The 24,969-nt window shown below is 34.0% G+C and overlaps 1 protein-coding gene and 2 pseudogenes across 3 annotated transcripts; all 3 read right to left on the reverse strand.

Annotated features, from left to right (window-relative positions):
• Positions 1 to 922: 922 nt before the first annotated feature.
• On the reverse strand, positions 923 to 5,802 carry LOC114180995 (putative disease resistance RPP13-like protein 1; annotated as a pseudogene). Its single transcript, XR_014994560.1, has 2 exons — positions 1,731 to 5,802; positions 923 to 1,519 (listed from the first exon to the last, which is right to left on the reverse strand). The product of XR_014994560.1 is annotated as a putative disease resistance RPP13-like protein 1 (transcript).
• Positions 5,803 to 11,939: 6,137 nt separating this feature from the next.
• Positions 11,940 to 16,200, reverse strand: LOC114181397 (putative disease resistance RPP13-like protein 1). 2 transcript variants are annotated; one of them, XR_014994559.1, is made up of 3 exons: positions 12,472 to 16,200; positions 12,207 to 12,288; positions 11,940 to 11,995 (listed from the first exon to the last, which is right to left on the reverse strand). XR_014994559.1 is itself a non-coding variant. In XM_085672526.1 (2 exons), the coding sequence occupies exon 1, from the start codon at positions 16,058 to 16,060 to the stop codon at positions 12,515 to 12,517; it is 3,546 nt and encodes a 1,181-aa protein (XP_085528652.1). In that variant the 5' UTR covers positions 16,061 to 16,200; the 3' UTR covers positions 12,206 to 12,288; positions 12,472 to 12,514. The 2 variants fall into 2 exon arrangements, 1 of the variants encoding a protein (XP_085528652.1); XM_085672526.1 differs by lacking the exon at positions 11,940 to 11,995 and having other exon boundaries at positions 12,206 to 12,288.
• Positions 16,201 to 19,530: 3,330 nt separating this feature from the next.
• Positions 19,531 to 24,488, reverse strand: LOC114181182 (putative disease resistance RPP13-like protein 1; annotated as a pseudogene).
• Between the last annotated feature and the right edge of the window lie 481 nt (positions 24,489 to 24,969).

Raw genomic sequence — 24,969 nt, forward strand, 5'->3', positions numbered from 1 at the left:
GGCCAATATCAATTGAGAAATTTTCCTGCTAATATCGATCGAAAAGCCGATAAAAGAAAATCCTACTAACAATGTTAAAAAAATTAATGTCGATTGATGTCAACCTAAGTAATTTGGTCATCTACAATAGAAAACAAACATCATCATTATTATTTAAAAATATTTTAATAAACTTGAAAAAAAAGATACAAGATATCATTGATATTAATATTTTGAATTATTGAGAATTCTTTGATATTTAAATATTTTTTGCACTAAATAAAAATTGAAATGATTTATTAAAAAAATTCAAATTGAATCAATTTGAATTGGTTTATCTAAACAAAATATTTTAAGAAATCGAAACGAGATAAGCTCAAATTCAATATCTTTGATGTTTAGTAATAGTGAAATTTTCTATCGTCCTAAATTGAATTTGTGAGTAATACATTATAAAGCAATCACCACACTGAGAAACATTAGATATAATAAATTTCAAATTATAGTTTTCGTTCACCGAAGATTTAGAATAAATTGATTCAATATAAAATTTAGCAGAGCAACAAATTAATAATAATAAAATACTAAAGTGATTTTTTTTTTTAATTTTTTAATCAATAAATCTATAATGATATACAGAACATAATTACTAATGTTTCTGAAACGCAATAACAATAGCCAAACACAACTTCTAGAGAAATGTTTGATTTGGAAAAAAAAAATTATATCATTGTCACTTATCAAATAATCCATTAAACTCATATGATCATCTCCTTTAAAATTGAGTGTTTCTGTTGTGAAAAAATAGTTTTTCCTTCTATTTATTTACATTTATGATTCCTCCAACTTAAGTATAACATTTCTTTGTTCTGATAGCAAGTAAAATCCATACAGGGCAGAAACTTGATGAGGAGACAATGGTTTTGTTTTATGCTGTCATGTGTATGCTACATCAAAGGGGTAATCCAGATATTTATGTAGAGATCATTTATCTAAAATACATTGTAAAATATCTAATGTTGTTTCCAATAATAAACACGTACGCATTTTACAGTTCAACAATTACACAAGCTTTATATGTTTTATGACATACATAAAATCCTGCCTCTGCAAATTTCGTAAATAAATGGAAAGTTGGGGAAGAAAATTGTAACGTAACAAGTAAAAGCTATTACTGTAATGCTCACTGTTTTAATGCCACTCTCCAAAACTGAGTTCAATTTTTCTGTCCTTTGTTAAACATTAAAAACACACTATTTTTGAAATATTAGTGATTATCGGTGTATGTTGAAAGTACAACTGACAAAAAATACAAAAAAAAATTAGTAGAGAATTTAGATTTAACAAGATGAAACAGATACAAGTTCAAGTCCCAAGAAAAGGAAATTTAAAAGCACTTGCATTTTCAGAATTGTGTTTGTTTCAAGAAGAATATCCCTAAAATACTACTTACTCTGTTCAGTGTCCAGCTTAGAATCAAGTCAAGGGCCAACCGATGAGGGAGGGTGTCTTCTGCTCCCTTCATATTCAGATCGGAATGCTGTAAAAAGATAATACGATTAGCACCAGAAATCGGCTTCCAATTAAATCATTAGTTTAAAAATTAACAATCAACAACTAACAAAAGAAATCATTAGATAAAGTGATAAATGTATTAGCAAAAGAATGTAAATTACATTTACGTAGTCAAATATTCACGCCTAACAAGATTGTAATTGAAAAGGTAGAGAGATAGTGTAGAGTATCAACACCTGTTGAAGAGGCAGACAAACGGGAATTATTGCACATCTAATTTTAAACTTATGAGCGAACAATTAGGTCTTCAATGTGAGCAATCTTGTTCCAGTCTTGGCCTTCGGGATTCTGACAACGTTGTTCCAACAATGGACAGTTCCAGATTTTAAGAGAGGAGATGGATTTGGGGAGACCATCCTCCGGTAAGCATTGGAGGTTGGGACAGTCAGAAAGTTTGAGATAGGAGAGGTGGCAGAGACCCTTGTACTCCATCTTTTTAAGATTTGGGCAGCGACAGATTTTTAGAGAAGTGATAGAGTGTGGTAGCAAAACTTCATCGGGAAAAAACTCCACATCCATATTTTTAATAGACAAGCTTTGAAGACATGTGTTGGTACCCAAGGTCTCTTTTAGGGAGGCTATAAGTTTGAAACTTGAAAGAGACACTTGTTCTACATATGGTGGCAAACCTCCGTCTGGGAACATCTCCACTTTTGGACAATTAATTATGTTTAGTACATAAAGAGACGGAAGCAGGATTCTGATGCGTTTTGGCAACAACTTCAAATTCTCCGCTCCATCAATATCAATTGTCCATAGCTGCGGAGCAGATAAACCTTCACTAGGAAATGAGTCAAATCGTGAGCAACTGCGAATTGACAAAATCTCGAGACTAGTATGAGTGTGATCCTGTGAAATCATTTGTAGGTTACGACAGGAAAACAATGAAAGATCCTTAAGGTTTGGGAAGAAATCGAGTGGAAAGGTTGTTAAAGAATCACAACTGCCAAAGATGCGAATTTGTTCAAGCAGATCAAAGCTACGACTCATTGAAATATTCATAATTGGAAAAACAAAAAAGGTCAAGGCTTCAAGTGAATTATGAGATACAGTATGCTCACACCTTTCGAGGCACGATGCTTCCATGCTGTAAATTATAGAAAGATTCTTTACATTAACAAGTTGATCTGGCAGACCTTTTAGCTTGGGACATTGATACACCGAGAGAGTTTTAAGACGTGGAAAAGCAGCAGTCTTACGTTCACATTCTTCCAATTCCTTCATCTTTGAAAATTTCAAACTTTCCAAAGATGTAAACGAAGAAGAGCTATTCCCATAAAATTCATCACCAATGCTCACTATTCCATCAAATCCAATAATCTCAAGGGTCTTCAGAGATGACAATAGTCCAAGGGGAGGCAAACACAAACAATATTTACAGTCCTCTAGCTTTAAGAACACCAAATTTGATAATGAATTATCAAATACCCAACTTGGGAATTCTGTACCACCATAGTTCTCTATTGACAAATGTTCCACGTTTTTGGAAGGTTGTAGATTCTCCAATACTTTCTTTTCTTTCCTTGGATCATCAGGGATATGGTCTGACTCCCATTTTAACTCTAACTCCACAAGATCTTTATTCTTCATATTTGCTTCTAATGCATCAAAAGGATTTTCAATATTTTGCACCTCATTAATTGATAGTCTTCCATGAAGATTGAGCCCTCCTAGATGCTTACTTTTGAACTCGTTATTTCTATCGAAAATGACCGTGTTGAGTACTTGAAGATTCTTCAACTCTCCAAAATGCATTGGCATCTTTGTCACTTTTGTATTTTCAAATTCAAGACAACGCAATTTGGTGAGTTTATGCAAATTTAAGGGCAACTCCTCCAAATTTGAACAATAGTTCAACCTTCAAGATTAGCAAGTTATAGAGCAAACATGTTGAGTCAGGTAGTTTTTGTATCCCAGTTCCCGAAAGATCTAAGGAATGGAGATGTTTAAGATCACCGATGGAATCAGGGACTTCTCTAAGCTCAGAATATTGATCCAAAGATAATACACGTAAAAACTTAAAGTTGGAAAACAATTCATGTACCAAAATCTTGAATTGCAAAGGATAATAATCATTATATCTTCTCCCAAATTCTTTATATGGAAAAAAAGAACGCAGTCTTTGAGCATCAGTTAAACTCCCAAAACCATCAAAACATTCTACGTCATCGAATGCAAATGAAAAATGACGGGTTGTTTTGGGGACGCAGTTTCCTTTATCAAATTTCAACCTGAAACAAAAATCTGCACAAACATATTTTGCCAAATCATTCAGAAGGTCATGCATAGAGAAACGTGTTTTGATGCTTGATTGAAGAAAGAATGACCTCATTAGTAGATCTTCGAAATATTGTTCACCAATTTCTTCTACATTATTGATTTGTTGAGAGTGATGGAGAAAACCTTCAGCCATCCACAACAAAATTAATTCCTTCTTGTCAAATACATAATCTTTCGGAAACAATGCACAATAAGCAAAGCATCGCTTGAGATGAGAAGGAAGGTGTTGATAACTCAGTAATAGAGCAGGGATAATTTTCACTTCTTTCGGCAAGTCCCATATGTCGTTTTCCAATACACTCTTCCAATATGAAATGGATGACTTTGTGCGGAGAAGACTTCCAATTGTTTTCAAAGCAAGAGGTAATCCTTTGCACTTCTCAACTATCCTTCTACCAATCTTCTTTTTCTCATCGTTCAATTCAAGATCATCATCTTTTAGTGCTTGTTTTTTAAAAACATTCCAGGATTCGTCGTCTTCTAATTGCTTTAGGCGATGCACTTTAGATCTCATGTTAGAAGCAACTTTCTCGGCACGTGCTGTGACAAGAATTTTACTTCCTGGAGCCCCATAGCTAAGAGGAGTTCGAACAGCTTCCCATTCTTCTCCTCCTTCGTTCCAAACATCATCTAAAACAAGAAGAAATTTCCTTCCTGATATTTTGTCTTTCAATCTTCCATGAACCATTTCTAGGTTCCCGCTATCATCTTTAGAGTTAGTGATTGCCTCAAGAATTGTTTTTGTCACTGTCAAAACATCAAAATGATCGGAAACACAAACCCAAGCTTTGATATCAAATTTAGCCTCCTCCATCTTTGGGTCACAGTACACATGATGGGCGAGTGTGGTCTTACCCAATCCACCCATGCCCACAATGGAAAATATAGATGGATGGTTATGATTGTCGGTTTCAGATCTGAGCCAATTAAAGATAATTTCTTTGTCTGCATCTCTGCCATAGATAATACTTTCAACCACCAAAGAAGATGATGGCAATTTCTGTGACACCTTACTATCAGAATAAGAAGTACCGTTTTTCAAACCAAGAGCATCCTTTTGCTGTTCAAGATATTTTAGTTTTTCTAGGACTTCTTTCATCTCTGATTCAATTTTCTTGTTAAATGAACTGAAAGTAGAGTTGAAGAAGGTAGATACCTTGTCAGTAAAGGTTTGAGGTTCAGATCCAGCTTCCACTTGGCATCTGGTGAGTTCATAATCTATTTCACCCAAGAGATCCTCTGCATCAAGGACAGCATCCTTGACAGAAAGAAGCCATGCTTTGACGTGTGGATCTCTGAACTGTTTCTGTTCTGCATCATCAGCAAGAGCATTGATGGAGTGCAGCATGATGTTCAAATTGCCGAGCAGCTTCTCATCAAGTTTTCTTCCACGAAAGAAATCTACGAATTGAGGAGAAGCCAGCCTGTCGAATGCAACCTGAAGAAAAGCGGAAAGAAGAGCACCACCAACAACTTCTGCTGCCATGGTAGGAGTTGGAAATGGATTGAATGATGAATGGAAGTGTGAGATTTGAGAAGGAAGTTTACAACAGGGATGCTATACCGATGAAATGAGTAGTTGGCCTTTTTACTACGAAGACTTGACTTTAAGGATAGTGGAACATCATTTTCTTTGATCGCAAATTTTCTCAGCTTTGTTTCACAATTCTCGTTAGATTAGGAATGGGCGGCTCCAAATTTGATAAGTTTTATTCATCATCATAAAATGTGAGCTGTTCGATATTCATTCAAACGGCTGTGATGAATGAAAGCATGAAATTCTGAATGGAGAGAGGATTGTGGGCCCAGTCAAGCAATAATGTCTTTCTGATAATTTGTTTAATTATTAAGAATATTGGGGTAAAATTTTAAATATTATTTCATTGACTGACTCCACTTAACACTGATTTGGTATTATTTTATTATTTGGACACTAATTAAGAATTAAATTAGATTACGAGATGAGATTTTGATATACCTATTATTGTTATTTGGTGATGGTTACTTTTTATTTGTTCTTCTTACGATTGTGGTATAGTTTTAAACCGTTCAGTGATTAGGTATAAGGCAATATAGTTACTTTTATATAAACCTTATTAGTTTCCCATGAAAATGAAACAGTGATGTTTTCATTCCCTCTGCCTCTGCAGAAATTAAAAACAGAGAAAAGGTACTACAATAAAAAATGCAGAAATTAAAAACAGAGATTTTGCAATGCATGTTTTGCAATGCATGTTTTGCAAAAACACCTCAGCAATGATCTTACTGTAAGTGCATTAGGCGATGCACTTTACTTAACAACATTGTAGAAACAGATGTTTTTATTTTTTTTTATCTTATCAAACACGAATTTGAAAACAGACAATATTGATAATTATTGATTTGTCTTATTAAAATATTTAAATATGGAAGTATTCTATTCATAGCTTTTAAATGTTGCTCTCTTGATTATGCAGGAAATGATTGACCACACTCAAAACACACTATGTTTTATCTTGTGTGACCTAAATAACTGAGCTTCTCTACAAACATGTAATATGGACCTTTATTTTGATAGAGTTATCATTCTCAGTTCTATGACTTTGTTCTGTATGAGTTCTAGAGGCCCTGTAATCAATTTTTCATTCTTTGAGAAGATAAATAACATATTGAAGTATTTTAATTTTTCAAGTTTCTTCATCTTGAACTAAGAAACAAGCTTCTCTTTAAATAACAATTATACTTCAACACCCCTACAACAATCATTGTCATCTACATAGATTAATAGAAGAATAAGTTTCCTTTCTGAGAAATGTTTGATAAAAAGTTTCAAGAACTATTTGTGATAACGTTAACCCAATCTATATATATCAGGAAATTGCCAAAGAACTTGTATAGTATTGATGTCAAAAAATTTCAGAAGCAAAATTGCTTTATATCATTGTGCATATGTTTGCTGGAAGAGTTAACAATCAAACTCACTAACCCTCTCATATTTTGAACAGCTGTTTTGCAGTGAAATGAGTGAAGAGAAGGTTGGATCTAAATTGGATCTCACCTGAATCGTCCCATCTATCCTTCTAAGGATAAGTTTGGTTTCAAACCCCGGTTCAAACAGGAGAAGTACGCCATGCTAATGTGCCTTGGATGATCCACATCTCAGGGTTAGGAGCCGATGAGCACATTAAACTATCCATGTGGCTGAGAGCCCTCACAGTCCAGGCACAACGATGCAATTATCAGGGGCGCGCTCTACCACTGAGCTAAAATAATAGGAAAATACATTAAATTATGTCTTCACATATCAAATAGTTTCTTTTCATATCGATGTGTACGATATTTTTCCAGCAATTCATATATATGAGACAAAAACTTTCATTTACAGTTTTTTCTCGTGGATCTTTGATGGAGTGCAGTGTGATGTGCAAGTTTCCCAGTAGCTTCTTATCAAGTTTTCTTCCACAAAACAAGTCTATAAACTTTAGGGGAAGCCAGCTTGTCAACCACCAACAAATTCTGCTGCCATCCTATGAATTGGAAACAAAGTGACTAATGGAAGTCAGTAATTTGATCTGAAGTATATGGCAATAGCCCACTATTGTATTTCAAAAGGTTCAAACTTCAAACAACTACATGATGTGTGATTTCAAACTTCAAGTTCATGTCTCACAGCTTCAATCACTATGTTTTCAAGTGTGCAATCTTTTCCCAGCCTTAGCCTTTTGGTTTTTAAGATCTGAACAGTTACTGATTTGTAGAGACGTAAGAGAGAAAGGCAAGAAACCTTCATCAGGAAAAGACTCCACATCCAATTTTTGAACAGACAACACTTCTACAGAGTTGTTGGCTCCCAAAGCCATTTTCATTGAGGCCATAAATTTGGAGCAGTCTGAGAGATCCATGGTATTTAGATTTGATGGCAAACCTCCATCAGAGCACAACTCCACCTGTGGACAATCTAATATTCGTATGTCTGTAAGAGATGGAAGGAGGATATCCATGCGTTTAGGCAATCATTTCAAGTTCTTCAATTCTTTAATACTAAATTGCTGAGTTTGTACACATTCGAAGGCAACTCCTTCAAAAGGAGACAATGGTTAAGCTTTAGTATTTGCAAGTTATAGAGCAAACAACTTGAATCGGGTAGTTTTCTTATGTCAGTACAGGAAAGGTCTAAAGAACGTAGATGTTTAAGATCACCTGTCGAGTCAGGCACCTCTAGGAGGCCAGAGCAACATAGCAAAGATAAGGTGTGTATGAACTTAAACTTGGAGAACAACTCATGAAATGAAACCTTGCATTGCCATGGATCGTTTAGAGGGGACAATTTTATAAATGTTGGAAGTGGAATAAATGTGCGCAACCTTTTCGCATCATATAAAGTGTCAAAATACTTAACGTCATTGATTGCAAATGAAAAATGACGAGCCCTTTCTGGTACAGATAGTGCTCTATCAACTTCTAAGTTGAAGTATATATCTCCACAAACATATTTTGCGAAATCGTTGAGAAGGTCATGCATGACAAAACATGATTCCAATCGTTGATGTTGAGTTTTGTGAGGAGTGCTTGATCAAGCTTTCTTCCACGAAAGAAGTGTAGAAGTTTAGGAGAGGTTACCCTGTGAAATGCAACCTGCAGAAAAGCAGAAAGAAAAGCACCACCAACGCATGCTGCTGCCATGGTAGGAATAGGAAATGGAGTGGATGAATGGAAATGAGTAATTTCAATCGCAGGTTATGACAATGGCTTGGAACAGTGCCTGTTGGAACGTGGTGTAATTTATTTATTTGGCATACAGCTTTCTCCCTTATCTATGTGGTCAAGTTTTCGTTGAAATGAGTACTCAGGGAAAAGTCCATTTGTCTTGGTTGTTGTAATTACAGAATGCTGAATTATAAGAACATGACATAGTCTTTGATGCATTGGATTGGATAGAACTATGATTGTTTGTGATTAACATTTTACACAGAGGAAAAAAATTCTTTGATAAAGACATATTAATTCAGGCTCAGGAAGAATGACAGATCAATACATGAAGGATCAAGAAGTATGAGAAAAAGGAAAATTAAAATATTTAACAGTCTAAAGTTCTGAATATTAAAGCAAATAAAATTTGACAGCGACATGACTGCATTGTGTTTGTCACTAAAATGAAGGTTCAACACAGAATTAGTGGTGAAGAATATATATGTGTGTGTGTGTGTGTGTTATAAGTGCGTACATACATAGTAGAGAATAGTAAGACCATAAGAAGAACAGAACAGAACATTGAGATTATTCCTTTCACCTACCATTTTCCTGTCTCGTTTAAACTCTTCAAATGAGTAGAAAATAAAGTTTCCCGAAACTAGACGAAATGTAGTGGCTATGTGCAAGTGAAAATATACATGGAGGAGCTATTATCCACCATTTAATATGTACATTTTATGGATTAAAATCCTACTTTTAGAACTTTGAAAGATGCATATGTATAGAGAAAGATGCACAATAACAAGGAATGAGAGTTGGGTAAGATCAATTGATGTCTAGGTCCTCTTACAGATTTTATTATTTATTTTCAATTTTATATTGTAGACGTAAGATATGAAGTTTCCTTTTTTATTTGAGATTTAAATAAAGTGAGACAACTTTTTTATAGTAATTATTAGAGATAAGATTATTCATGTAGATATCCACAATAGGAAAGCACAAACATTGAGTGTTACAAATCATATGAAAACTCTTACAAGAAATCAAGACACCACCTTCGATGCATAACCTATAGACACTGGTTTCTTGGTTTATGAGTCTTTTCTCTTAACATGTTGTTTATTTATACCCAATGCGAAACACCAACTCATGGCTCCAACTCCACTTTAACCTTATGATCTTTTTATTTCCTAGATAAAAAAAAAATAGGATATCTTCCATAATCAAATTTACGTAATTAGCTAATAAATTATATAAAAACAAAATAAATAAATACATGTTATTTGAATTCACCTCTTAGTAGCTTAGGTTAGTTTTCTCCTATTTTTCTGTTTTCCTCATAAAGGTAGTTTGATTGAAAAAAGAAAAAATTATTCTTGTGATTCAAATAAAACTATTATAAATTTAGAGATAGTGATTGAGATTATGGTAGAATGAATTCTTTTAGTTTTATCGCCATTCTTAAACTTTGGTGTCATATGATAATGTTCTATCGTGTAAAACAAGAAAGACTATTCTAAAATAAGTAAACCATCAATAGACTAGTTATGCAATTAGTCTAACTTCTTCACTTCATCTTGTATCTCATCAAATGTTTTAGTTAATAAAGTAGCAAAATTTTCTCTCCTTATTTTATTTTAAATTTCTTGCAATAATCCCTTATAATAAAAACATGATAGGAGAAAAGATAATGAGCAAAATATAACTACAAAATATCATATAATAAAATCAAAACCTCTAAAGGACGTTGGCTGTCATGTTTCCAAAACTTAACAATACTAGTCAGCTATCATCTTTCTTGGTTGACAGTATTTTGAAACAAAAATTTTATATGGACATAGTAAACTTTAATTGGATATTCTATCACTTGAAAATATAATATATATATATATATATATATATATATATATATATATATATATATTTTGCATCAATTATATTATATTTATGCGGTGTACTAATTCTCATTCTTTTTATTGACTCAATTCATTACAAGAAAATATTTTACAAGTGATAAATTTTAGTGACAAAAAAATAATTAGTCACTGTAGTGACTAATTTAGATAATAATTTATAAATTAAAAATTATTGGTACTTAAAATAATTTCTAAATTGGTCACTATATAGTGAATGGTCTCTATCGTTAGTTACCAAAAAAATTAGTATCTAAATTGGTTTTTAAAATAACAAATTTAAATATCAATTTTTTGGTTATGGTGACTAATTTAGAAATTATTTTCGTTACCAATAATTTTTAGTTTATAAATTGGTTTATAAATTAATCATTATAGTGAATAATTATTTTTTATTTCTAAAATTAGTCAGTAATCAAATATTTTTTTTTGTAGTGATTTATTATCATAAGATAATTAAGTCAGTTTAGTATATAAAGAGTTTAGTGCATGCAGTGAGTAACTTTTAATTAGCCAAGATTAGGTTATAAGTAATTCTTTTATATAGAGACAACATTATGAAAATGTTATCTTTTTGTAACATTTACTTTAATAAATATTAGTAAATGTTTACTTCAGTGAAATAAAACGTATTTTATAAATTCGGCAAATAACCTTTTATACAAATATTGTGATTTAATGTAGACAACATTTTTATACAAATATCAGGAACTGGGACACAGTCATTCAAACTCAATTCATCATTACCTTCTCATACATAAATTGGCATGTACATTCAGAAATGTTAATGATGTGTTAGGATTGCTGACGTGAAGTAGTTGTTACTAAATCAAATGTTTTTATATACCTATGATTGTTATTTGGTGATGGTTACTTTTTATTTGTTCTTCTTACGATTGTGGTATAGTTTTAAACCGTTCAGTGATTAGTCATAAGGCAATACAGTTTCTTTTATATAAAGCTTATTAGTTTCCCAAGAAAATGAAACAGTGATGTTTTCATTCCCTTTGCCTCTGCAGAAATTAAAAACAGAGAAAAATGCAGTAGATAATCATGAGTGCTGATATGATAGGGAACACAAGAATTTAGAGATAATGATGGAGATTATGGTAGAATGATTCTTTTATTTTCCTCGTCATTCTTAAACTTAGGTGTCATATGATAATGTTTTCTAGATGTGATGACTCTCTTCTATATATGCTTCCTTTGTTTTGAATATTCACATAAGACAGCATTTCTTTCTTCTGATATCAAGTAAAATCCATGCAGGGCAGAAACTTGAAGAAACTTGAAGAGGAGACAATGGTTTTGTTTTATTCTGCCATGTGTATACTACATCAAAGGGGGAATCTAGATATTTATGTAGAAATCATTTATCTAAAATATATTGTAAAATATCTAATGTTGTTTCCAATAACAAACACGTACGCGTTTTACGGTTCAACAATTACACAAACTTTACATGTTTTCTGACAACTACATAAAATCCGGCTATGAAGTAAAAGCTATTATTGTAATGCTCACTTCTTTAATGTCACTCTCCAAAACTGAGTCCAGTTTTTCTTTTTTTTCTCTTCCTGTGTGGATCATTAAAGACACGGGTATTAGTCATCAGTGTATTTTGAAAGTACAGTAAAAAAAATAACACAGAACAGACCAGTTGAGGATATAAATTCAACAAGACGAAAACAAATACAAGTTCAAGTTCCAAGAAAAGGAAGTTTAAAAGTAATTGCATTTTCACAATTGCGTTTGTTTCAAGAACAATATCCCTAAACAACTACTTACTCTTTTCGGTGTGCAGCTTAGAATCAAGGGTCAGCCGATGAGGGAGGGTGTCTTCTGCTCCCTCCAGATTCAGATAGGAATGCTGTACAGAGATAATACGATTAGCACCAGATATCGGCTTCCAATTAAATCATTAGTTTAAAAATTAACAATAAACAATTAACAAAAGAAATCATTAGACAAAGTGATGAATGTAATAGCACAACAATGTAAATTAACAAGATTGTAATTGAAAAGGTAGAGAGATAGTATAGAGTATCAACACCTATTGAAGAGGCAGAGAAACGGGAATTATTGCTCATCTAACTTTAAAATTTTGAGCGAACACTTAGTTTTTCGATGTGAGCAATCTTTTTCCAGTCTTGGCCTTCAGGATTCTGACAACGTTGTTCCAACAATGGACAGTTCCAGATTTCAAGAGAGGAGATGGATTTGGGGAGACCATCCTCCGGTAAGCATTGGAGGTTGGGACAAGCATGAAGTGTGAGAGAAGAGAGGTGGCAGAGACCCTTGTAATGCATCTTTTTAAGATTTGGGAAGTTATTGATTCGTAGAGAAGTGATAGAGTGTGGTAGCAAAACTTCATCGGGAAAAAACTCCACATCTATATTTTCAATACACAAGCTTTCCAGACATGTGTTGGTACCCAAGGTCTCTCTCAGGGAGGCCATAAGTTTGAAACTTGAAAGAGACACATCTTTTACATTTGGTGGCAAACCTTCGTCTGGGAACATCTCCACTTTTGGACATTTATTTATCTGTAACAAACTAAGAGACGGAAGCAGGATTTGCATCCGTTTTGGCAACAACTTCAAATTATCCGCTCCATCAATTTGAATTATCCGTAGCCGCGGAGCAGATACCCCTTCACTAGGAAATGATTCAAATCGTGAGCAACTGACAATTGTCAAATGCATGAGACGATTATGAGTGTGCTTCTGTGAAATAATTTGTAGGTTACGACACTCAAGCAGGAAAAGAGACTCAAGGTTTGGAAAGAAATCTAGTGGAAAGGTTGTTAGAGAAACACAACTGCTAATGATCCCAATTTGTTCAAGCAGATCAAAGCTACAACTCATTGGAATATTCATAATTAGAAAATCACAAAAGTTCAAGTCTTCAAGTGAATTATGAGATACAGTATGCTCACACCTTTCAAGGCACGATGCTTTCATGCTGCCACATATATCAAGATACTTTACCTTAACAAGTTGATCTGGCAGACCTTTTAGCTTGGGACATTGATACACCTTGAGAAATTCAAGACGTGGAAAAGCAGCAGTCTTACGTTCACATTCCTCCAATTCCTTCATGTTTGAAAATGTCAATCTTTCCAAAGATGTAAATGAAGAAGAGCTATTCCCATAAAATTCATCACCAATGCTCACTATTCCATCAAATCCAATAATCTCAAGGGTCTCCAGAGATGACAATAGTCCAAGGGGAGGCAAACACAAACAATATTTACAGTCCTCTAGCTTTAAGAACACCAAATTTGATAATGAATTATCAAATACCCAACTTGGGAATTCTGTACCACCATAGTTCTCTATTGACAAATGTTCCACGTTTTTGGAAGGTTGTAGATTCTCCAATACTTTCTTTTCTTTCCTTGGATCATCAGGGATGTAGTCTGACTTCCATTTTAACTCTAACTTCACAAGATTTTTATTTTTCAGATTTGCTTCTAATGCATCTACAGGATTTACAATATTTTGCACCTCATTAATTGATAGTCCTCCATGAAGATTGAGCCATCCTAGATGCTTAGTACTGAACTCGTTATTTTTATCAACAAAAACCGCACTGAGTACTTGAAGATTCTTCAACTCTCCAAAACGTATTGGCATCTCTGTCACTTTTGTATTTTCAAATTCCAGGAAACACAATTTGGTGAGTTTATGTAAATTTGAGGGCAACTCTTCCAGCATTGAACAATAGTTCAACTTCAAGATTAGCAAGTTATAGAGCAAACATGTTGATTCGGGTAATTTTTGTATCCTAGTTCTCGAAAGGTCTAAAGAATGGAGATGTTTAAGATCACCAACAGAATCAGGGACTTCTCTAAGCTCATAATATTGATCCAAAGATAATACACGTAAAAATTTAAAGTTGGAAAACAATTCATGTACCAAAATCTTGAATTGCAAAGGATAAAGATCATTATATCTTCTCCCAAATTCTTTATATGGAAAAAAAGATCGCAGTCTTTTAGCATCAGTTAAACTCCCAAACCCATCAAAATATTTTACGTCACAGAGAGCAAATGAAAAATGATGGGTTGTTTTGGGGATGCATTTTCCTTTATCAAATTTCATCCTGAAACAAAAATCTGCACAAACATATTTTGCCAAATCATTCAGAAGGTCATGCATGGAGAAATGGGTTTTGAAATCTGATTGAAGAAAGAAAGACCTCGTCAGTAAATCATTGAAATATTGTTCACCAATTTCTTCTACATTATTGATTTGTTGAGAGTGATGGAGAAAACCTTCAGCCATCCACAACAAAATTAATTCCTTCTTGTCAAATTCATAATCTTTCGGAAACAATGCACAATAAGCAAAGCATCGCTTGAGATGAGAAGGAAGGTGTTGATAACTCAGTAATAGAGCAGGGATAATTTTCACTTCTTTCGGCAACTCCCATATGTCGTTTTCCAAAACCCTCTTCCAATATGAAATGGATGACTCTTTGCAGAGAAGACTTCCAATTGTTTTCAAAGCAAGAGGTAATCCTTTGCATTTCTCAACTATCCTTCTACCAATCTCCTCTTTCTCATCATTCAATTCATGATCATCATCTCTTAATGCATGTTTTTTAAAAACATTCCAGCATTCATCCCCTCGTAATTCCCTCAGGAGATGCACTTTTGACCTCATGTTAGAAGCAACTTTCTCAGCACGTGCTGTGACAAGAATTTTACTTCCTGCAGCCCCATAGCTAAGAGGAGTTCGAACAGCTTCCCATTCTTCTCCTCCTTCGTTCCAAACATCATCTAAAACAAGAAGAAATTTCCTTCCTGATATTTGGTCTTTCAATCTTCCATGAACCATTTCTAGGTCCCCGCTATCATCTTTAGATTTAGTGATTGCCTCAAGAATTGTTTTTGTCACTGTCAAAACATCAAAATGATCGGAAACACAAACCCAAGCTATGATATCAAATTTAGCCTCCTCCATCTTTGGGTCACAGTACACATGATGGGCGAGTGTGGTCTTACCCAATCCACCCATGCCCACAATGGAAAATATAGATGGATGGTTATGATTGTCGGTTTCAGATCTGAGCCAATTAAAGATAATTTCTTTGTCTGCATCTCTGCCATAGATAATACTTTCAACCACCAAAGAAGATGATGGCAACTTCTGTGACACCTTATTATCAGAATAAGAAGTACCGTTTTTCAAACCAAGAGCATCCTTTTGCTGTTCAAGATATTTTAGTTTTTCTAGGACTTCTTTCATCTCTGATTCAATTTTCTTGTTAAATGAACTGAAAGTAGAGTTGAAGAAATTTGATACCTTGTCAGTAAAGGTTTGAGGTTCAGATCCAACTTCCACTTGGCATCTGGTGAGTTCATAATCTATTTCACCCAAGAGATCCTCTGCATCAAAGACAGCCTCCTTGACAGAAAGAAGCCATGCTTTGACGTGTGGATCTGTGAACTGTTTCTGTTCTGCATCATCAGCAAGAGCATTGATGGAGTGCAGCATGATGTTCAAATTGCCGAGCAGCTTCTCATCAAGTTTTCTTCCACGAAAGAAATCTACGAATTGAGGAGAAGCCAGCCTGTCGAATGCAACCTGAAGAAAGGCCGAAAGAAGAGCACCACCAACAACTTCTGCTGCCATGGTAGGAGTTGGAAATGGATTGAATGATGAATGGAAGTGTGAGATTTGAGATGGAAGTTTACAACAGGGATTCAGTGCAGGGATGCTATACTGATGTTATGATTGAGCAATATAAGATGTGAGCAGTTGAATATCCATTCAACGTTGTGATGAATGAAATTATGAAATCCTAGCTGTGGGCTCCAGTGAAGCAGTAATTGTTGAATCTTTCTGATAAGAATAATGTTCACAGCTGTAATCCATGAATGGTTGTCTCACAATAACAAATCAGCAGTGATATCTTGTTGGTATATAGATTTTGAAACCAAAACTTTAAATGGGAGAAGGAAACTATAATTGTTTGGATATTCTCTAACTTGAAAATATAAAAAAGTAAATATCTTTTCTGCATCAATTATCATATATTCATGTACTAATTCTCATCCTTTCTTTATTCACTTAATTGCCTATCTTAAGCTAGTTTAGCGTATTCAGTGAGTAATTTTTAATTAGGCAAGATTTGGTTTATTAGTCTTTCTTTGTTCCATTATTTAACATTTTCTTAATTTGGTTTAACAGTAATTTTCATCTCTTTATTTACAATTGTTTCACTTTAATCTTATTATTTTATAAGGTCTTAAGTTAGTTCCACTTTTATTTACAAATAGTACGCTAATTTTTTTAAATATTGTTTCATCGACTAACTCGAGAGTGAGACCTATAACATCTATTTGATATTATTTTTACAATGAAGACAGGAAACCATTATCTCTTTATACATCATGAACTTTTAAGTCCTTTTGAAAAAGCTGCTGATAAGCCTCCATTTGTTCATGTTTTTCTAGATTAATATTCGGTTTTCCTTCAATAAACAGTAGTTTTTCTAAGTCTTTGTTAATTTGGTATTCTTAGTTAGATTTTTGTTAGAATTTTATATTTGTTTCATTTTAGGATTTTCAGAAAATAAAAAGAAAATACTTGGAGTTGAATAAAGATGTTGATAGCAACTGTGCTGCAGAGAATTGGAGTTGAGCAGTTTTGAGCAATCATTGAAGAATAACTTGTAAAAATGTTGAATCTTGTTGTTTAAGTTTACTTTCATCATTTGAATCTGGTTCATGGCTTTAGTTCCAGTTTTGATAGCAAATTTCAGTTTTTACCACATTTTAGAAAGTTAGGTTAATTAGTTTAGTTAGTTTTCACCATTTTAGAAATCTAATCTGCACTTGTTCTTAGTATCAATTTTTGGTTATAGTTTTCAATTAGTATGTTTCTAGACTACATTGCATGTTGCGTCCATGATTCAAATCATTTTATTGCATCTTAATAAAGTTTTGCTTATCAATCTTCATAATTTAGTTTTCAGTCGCATACACTACTCACTGTTTTCGTTTCAGTTTGCTGTCTCATTTTGTTTCTTGGTTTCAATTTGTTGTTTTAGTTTAGTTTTCTGATTCTAAAGTCGTTTATTACATTTTTGTATTGGTTAAAGTGTGTTCCAATTGCTCTCATAATCCATTTCATATTTCAGTTTCGTTCAGGCATTTCATCAAACAGTTTTGTCCAGTTTTCATTTTCACTCAGACATTCCATCAAACACTTTTGTTTTTCATAGTAACTCACTTTTTTTCGTGCTTTCCATTGTTGTTTCATGTTAAATTCCCCTTTTCATTGCTTTATATGTTTTCATTAGTCAATTCTTGCTACTCTAATTCATTCTCATTGAATTTTGCAACATTACTCACTTTGCTGTCATGCATTTTAACTCTGCATTCATGTGTTTTTCTGATATTGTTTTTAGCGTAGTTCTTTGTGCCTATGTCATGCTTTAGGATAGCCCTTTTAGTTTTAATTGTCATTTACACTTTCTTGTTTTAAAAACCCTACAATCTTTGCATTTCATTCTCTGACAGACTTATACAATCAACTACTTGAATCATGTTTTCTTGGATTGATACCTTGGTTGACCCTATACCACATTAGGGGGTAACATCGGATTTTGTTTGAATCTGAACGCGATAAAGGGTTCAACACTTGCTTTCTTGTAATTGCATCAATGTCCTTTCTTAACATGGGGATGTATTATAGAAATTCTTATTAATGTCTTTTTAAGAGTGTCAGTTATCTAGCATTGAGCTTAGTTCAATCTTTTAGATGGCCAAGTTGAGAAAATTAGTATCTGTAATCATTTTGGATTGATGCATGTTTATGTACCCCGGTGTTTTGTTAGGAAGGGAAGAGGTCTTGTGACGAATGTAGAATTATATAGTATATCACTCTTATTCAAGTGTTCGTTATATTGTTGAGTTTTTTTTTTGTACTTCTTTGATTTCCTTTATCTTAATTATCAACACCTATGCTTGTGTGGATGCCTTGATAATAATTTCTTAGAGAAGAACATTCTGCTACAATTATCTCATCCTACAAAATTTTGACACAGTTTCATCTCCATGAGATAATAAACTTTCTTCCTTGCAACATGTGTTTACCATACACCAATTTCAAAATCAAACCCTCTTTATCTTGGAACATGTAAAAGAAAGGTCATATACTGATATTGAACTATTATTATATAGTATTGTAGTTGACATTAATATCATGAACCTCACTTTACAGAGGTATCATGTTTCTAGTTGTTTTTGGAACTTGCATCAGATAATAATAAAGATCATTTATATGTAAATTATATTGTAAATTGCTTCTGTTGCTTCTTCCATTAACAAATACAAGGACTATTTTCGGTACAACAAATACTTAAGCTTTATCTACCTAATCTACATCACGTGACTCCTACACAAATTATCCTCTCCTAATCTTATAAACAAATGGAAACCCAAGAGAAAAAGAGAAATCAAATACAATTTCAAAGCTCTAAGCATATATGTTTAGAAGCATTTACATTTCATAACTCCCTTTGCTTCAATCTCTCTCAGGTGTATTAGTTTCCTTGGACCTGTTTAGGTAACTCATCATCAGATAAGCCAATTTGAATCCCTTCTACTTGTTTTCTTTTTGTGTAATATCATGGTACATTGGTAGAAAGCGACTTTGGAAAGAGCTAAAGGAGAAATAGGGTAGCAGCACACACACAACAACCATAGTACTCACACGAGCTTTTTGTTTGGGTGAAGATCGACAACATATGACAGAAGCACAATTAGTGGCAAGCTCAAAGAAGGACCTTTCCAAATTCTTGTTAAGCGAATAATCTAAGGACTTCCCATCGATTATCAAGCCAAACCCAGAAGAACTTCCTTTATTTGCATTACAACTCTCTTTTGCAGAGTTAATTTGTGAGATTCCTTCTCCGATTTGCTTCTTAATGCTTTCAAGAGAAGCCTAAGAAATTTTTGTATCAAAGATCTACAATAGTGAAAGAATATTAAATTCCAAAAATATGCTAAGGCCGTGTACCTTTGCTAGAGCCTGCTTGTCCCTTTGTTTTTCCAAGTATAGGATATATGAGGAATCAAGAGTGATCACTATCTTTTTCATGTCTTTTCTAAGTAAACTGCAAGCATACCTGTACAAAGAAAAGGGTGGAAAATAAGTTCAATTTTACACAACCTTAAGATTTTGTACCTTAAGCAATCTTTAATACAGACAAAAGAAATTTTAATAATTAATAAAATTTTGTACCTTAAGACAAAATTTTGCAGAAACAACATGATAGAAGATGCCTAGAGCGATCACTTGAAGTGAAGAAGACATTGGAAGCCATTGTAAGAAACTTGTGTAAGCACATGCCAGACTCGGTAATACTCTTGAATTACAAATAAAAATTTACAAGTCAGTCTCAGAAAGAATAATAGATCAATAGTCAAGAAGGAAAATTAAAATATTCAACAGTCTAGAATTCTTAAGGAAAATAAAATTTGACAATGGCATGCCTGCATTGGACCCTGTTCTAAGAAAATTTGAAGGCTCAAATTTTATCAGTTTATCAGTTGTTTTCGGATTTAATCGATTAAGTATATAAATAATCCATATTACATAACTGTTTCAATATTGAACACAGTGATTCAATATAAAATTTAGCAGAGCAACAAAACAATAAAAAAAATACTAAAGTGATTAATAGTAGATTTTTTTAATCAATAAATCCATAATGATATTTGCAACATACTTACTAATATTTTTCAAAAGCAATAACAGATAAGAACAGCAAGAGGCAGCTTATAAAAAAATGTTTGATTTCCAAAACAAAGTTATATTGTTGTCAATTAATAAGTAATCCATTAAAACTCGTCTCACCGTCTCCTTTAAAGGCAACTGTTGTTTAGTAAGTGCCGATAACAGAGTGAAGTATTTGTAACTAAGAACTTTCTAATTTTCTTTGATGAAGGTTGGGACATCCAAAATATATGACAGAGGAGATGTGAGATAGACCCTTGTAGTCAAGCTTTTTAAGATTTGGGCAAAAAAGGATGTGTAGAGTGGTGAGAGAGCGTGGCAACAAAACTTCACCGGGAAAAGCCTCCACCTCCAAATTTTCAACAATCAAGCTTTCGAGACATGTATTCGCATCCAATGTGTCTCTAAGGGAGGCGATAAGTTTTAAGCTCGAAAGAGACATCTTTTTCAAATTTGATGGCAATCCTTCATCTGGGAACATCTTGTTGGGAATAGTCCAAGTGTGAGTCAAAAAGTCCCACATTGGATAGAAAAGACAAAGTTAAACACTATATAAGAATAAAGACCCATAACAACATTGCCTTAAGGTTTTGGGGTTAAAGTGGTGTCCAAGGTCTTATATGTGTAAGACTAATGTCATATAACCATATAGAACCATAATCTCCCAATAACCATATGCCATAACCATGCCCATAACCGTATATGAAAAATATATATAACTTATCAGTGGTATCAGAGCCGATGGTTCGGAGTGACTGACCGCATAACCATAACCAAAGGGGTCACTCATACACACCTGAAGGGAAATATACCATATGAAAAAAAGAAAAAAACAAGGGACTCACCCTTGAGGGGAGATGTTGGGAATAGTCCAAGTGTGAGTCAAAAAGTCCCACATTGGATAGAAAAGACAAAGTTAAACACTATATAAGAATAAAGACCCATAACAACATTGCCTTAAGGTTTTGGGGTTAAAGTGGTGTCTAAGGTCTTATATGTGTAAGACTAATGTCATATAACCATATAGAACCATAATCTCCCAATAACCATATGCCATAACCATGCCCATAACCGTATATGAAAAATATATATAACTTATCACATCTCCACATTTGGACAATCAATTATCTCCAACTCAGTAAGAGAGGGGAGTAGGATTTGCATACGTTTTGGCATCAACTTCAAATTCTCCGCTCCTCGAATTAGAATTATTTGTAGCCACGGTGCAGATAATCCTTCACTGGGAAATGATTCAAATTGAGGGCATTCGCTAATTCTTAGTACCTTGAGATGATTATGAGCATGCTCCTCCTGTGAAACTCTTGTTAAGTTTTGGCAACAACTTAATTGAACTAAATAGAGCTTTGGAAAGAGATCTAGCGGAAAGATGGTAAGAGAGTCGCAATCACTATTGATCTCCATTGCTTCAAGAAAATCATAATGGATCATAGGAATATTCACAAGTGGAGATGAAATAATACTAAAGAGTTGAAGCGACGACGTGAACATGTTGTTTACGCTAATTACGAGCTTATCACAGTTATTAATATCTAGACTCTTTAAATAAAGAAGTTGCTCTGGCAGACCTTTAAGCTTGCGACAATGATAGATATGAAGATTTTGAAGACGTGGAAAAGAAGTAGTTTTACATTCCCATTTTTCCCATTCCTTCATGTTGTAGAATTCCAATTTTTCCAAAGATTTGAATGAAGAAGAGTTGCTGCCACAAAATTCAGCACCAATGCTCACTATTCCATCAAGCCCTCCAATCTCGAGGTGCTTCAGAGATGACAAAAGTCCAAAGGGAGGCAAACATAGGCAATATTTACAGTCATTCAACCACAAGGACACCAATTTTGATAATGAATTATCAAATACCCAACATGGGAATTCTGTACCACCATAGTTCTCTATTGACAAAAGTTCAAAGTGTTTGGGAGGTTGTAGATTCTCAAGCACTTTCTCTTCTTTCCTTGGATCATCGGGGATGTGATTCGCATTCCATTTTAACTCAAGCTCCACAAGGTGTTGATTTTTCAAATTTGCTTCCAATGCATCCAGATGATTCACAATATTCTGCACATCATTAATTGATAGCCTTCCATGAAGATTGAGTCCTCCTAGTTGCTTAATATTGATGACCTTGTTATCTCTATCAACACAAAACGTACTCAGTACTTGAAGATTCTTCAATTCTCCAAAATGAATTGGCATCTTTGTCACTTTTGTGTCTTTAAATTCCAAACAATTCAATTTCGTGAGCTTACACAAATTTGAAGGTAATTCCTCTAGAAAAGAACAAAAGTTCAACTTCAGTATCTGCAAGTTATAGAGGAGACCTATTGAGACAGGTAGTTTTTGTATATGAGTATACGAAAGGTCTATCGAACAGAGATGTTTAAGATCACCAACAGAATTAGGGACCTCACTAAGCTCAGCATATCCGTTCAAAGATAAGACGCGTAAAAACTTGAACTTGGAGAACAATTCATGTACCAAAATATTGAATTGGCAAGGATTGAATTTATAGGTACAGTTATTTGTAATTGAATGAAATGAACGCAGTCTTTTAGCATCTGTTAAACTCCCTAAACTATCAAAATATTCTACGTCACCGAATGAAAATGAGAAATGACGGGTTGTATTGGGTATACAATTTCCTTTATCAAATTTCAACCTGAAACAAAAGTCTGCACAAACATATTTTGCCAAATCATTGAGAAGGTCATGCATGACAAATCGCATTTCAAAGCTTGATTCAGTAAAGAAGGACCTCGTTAATGGATCAGGGAAACTTTGTTTACTAATTTCTCGTACATTCTTGATTTGTCGCATTTCATAGCTTAATTGAAGAAAGAAGGACCTTGTTAATAGATCGTCGAAATATTGTTCACCAATTTCTTGCACACTCTTGATATTTTTAGAGTGATGAAGAAAATCTTCAGCCATCCACAACAAAATTAATTCCTTCTTGTCAAATTCATAATTTTTTGGAAATAATGCACAATAAGCAAAGCACCTCTTGAGATGAGAAGGAAGGTGTTGATAACTCAATAGTAGAGCAGGCATAATTTCAACTTCTTTCGGTAAGTCCCATATGTCGCTTTCCAATACGCTTTGCCAATCTGAAATTGATGACTTTGTGCGGAGAAGACTTCCAATTGTTTTCAGAGCAAGGGGTAATCCTTTGCACTTCCCAACTATCCTTCTACCAATCTTCTTTTTCTCATCATTCAATTCATGATCATCATCTTTTAGTGCATGGTTCTTAAAAACTTTCCAGCATTCATCCTCTTCTTCTAATTGCTTTAGCCTATGCACTTCAGACATCATGTTAGAAGCAACTTTCTCACCACGTGTTGTGACAAGAATTCTACTTCCTGGTGCCCCATAACTAAGAGGAGTTCGCACAGCTTCCCATTCTTCTCGTCTTTCGTTCCAAACATCATCCAAAACAAGAAGAAATTTCCTTCCTGATATTTTTTCTTTCAATCTTCCATGAGCCATTTCCAGGTCTCTGCTATCATCTTTAGATTTAGTGATTGCCTCAAGAATTGTTTTTGTCACTATCAAAACATCAAAATGATCGGAAACACAAACCCAAGCTCTGATATCAAATTTAGCCTCCTCTATCTTTGGGTCATTGTATACATGTTGGGCGAGTGTGGTCTTACCCAACCCACCCATTCCCACAATGGAAAGTACTGAAGGATGTTCATGATTCTCAGTTTCAGATGTGAGCCAATTTAAAATCATTTCTTTGTCTGCATCTCTTCCATAAATAACACTTTCAACCACCAAAGAGGATGATTGCAATTTCTGTGGCTCTTTGCTACCTGATCCATCACCAGAGTAAATACCCTCTTTCAAACCGAGAGCACCCTTTTGCTTTGCAAGATATTCTAGTTTTTCTAGGACATCTCTCATCTCTGATTCAATTTTCTTGTTAAATGAAGTGAAAGTAGAGTTGAAGAAATTTGATACCTTGGAAGTAAGGGTTTGTGGGTCTGATCGAGCTTCCACTTGGCATCTGGTGAGTTCATACTCTATTTCCTTCAAGAGATCCTCTGCATCGAAGACAACATCTTTGACAGCAAAAAGCCAAGCTTTGATGTGTGGATTTCTGAACTGTTTTTGTTCAGCATCATCAGCGAGAACATTGATTGAGTGCAGCATGATGTTCAGGTTGCTAAGCAGCTTCTCATGAAGTTTTCTTCCACGAAAGAACTGTAAAACTTGAGGAGAAGCCAGCCTTTCGAAGGCAACCTGAAGAAAAGCAGAAAGAAAAGCACCACCAACGACTTCTGCTGCCATGGTAAGGAAAGAAAGTGAATGATTAACGAAAGTGTTTGATGATTCACGATGATTCAGTGCAGGGATGCTATAGTGATGAAATGAAATGAGTAGTTAGCTATTTTATCAAGAGCTGTGACTTGACTTTAAGAGCAGTGAACATCAATACTCAACCACTAACATCAATACCCAACCAATAGCTTTTAAGTCTTTTGCAAATTTTCTGAGCCATAATGATCCGTTGCATTTACAGGTTGGGTCATCGTGCGATTAAAAATGGATGGTTGAAATATAGGAGGAGTTTGAATGACCCGTATAAAAATGTGAGGAGTTGGATACGCATTCAACGGTTTTGATGAATTTAAAGTGTGTAAATAGGGAGTGGTGAGTGTAGGAAATGTGTATCCCAATGAAGCAATGAAGCAATAATTGATGAGTTTCACAGTTGATTTTTCAAAGTTTGATTTTTCAAAGTTTCTTAGAGGGTTAATATGTCGCTCTTC

Source organism: Vigna unguiculata, chromosome 4, assembly GCF_037176805.1.
Source record: "Vigna unguiculata cultivar grain cowpea cultivar isolate G323 ecotype 2 chromosome 4, ASM3717680v1, whole genome shotgun sequence".
In the NCBI taxonomy this organism is placed as follows: domain Eukaryota; kingdom Viridiplantae; phylum Streptophyta; class Magnoliopsida; order Fabales; family Fabaceae; genus Vigna; species Vigna unguiculata.

Bases quoted from the DNA above. Each gene is read 5' to 3' on its own strand.
- LOC114181397 (XM_085672526.1), bottom strand. From the start codon at position 16,060: ATGGCAGCAGAAGTTGTTGGTGGTGCTCTTCTTTCGGCCTTTCTTCAG.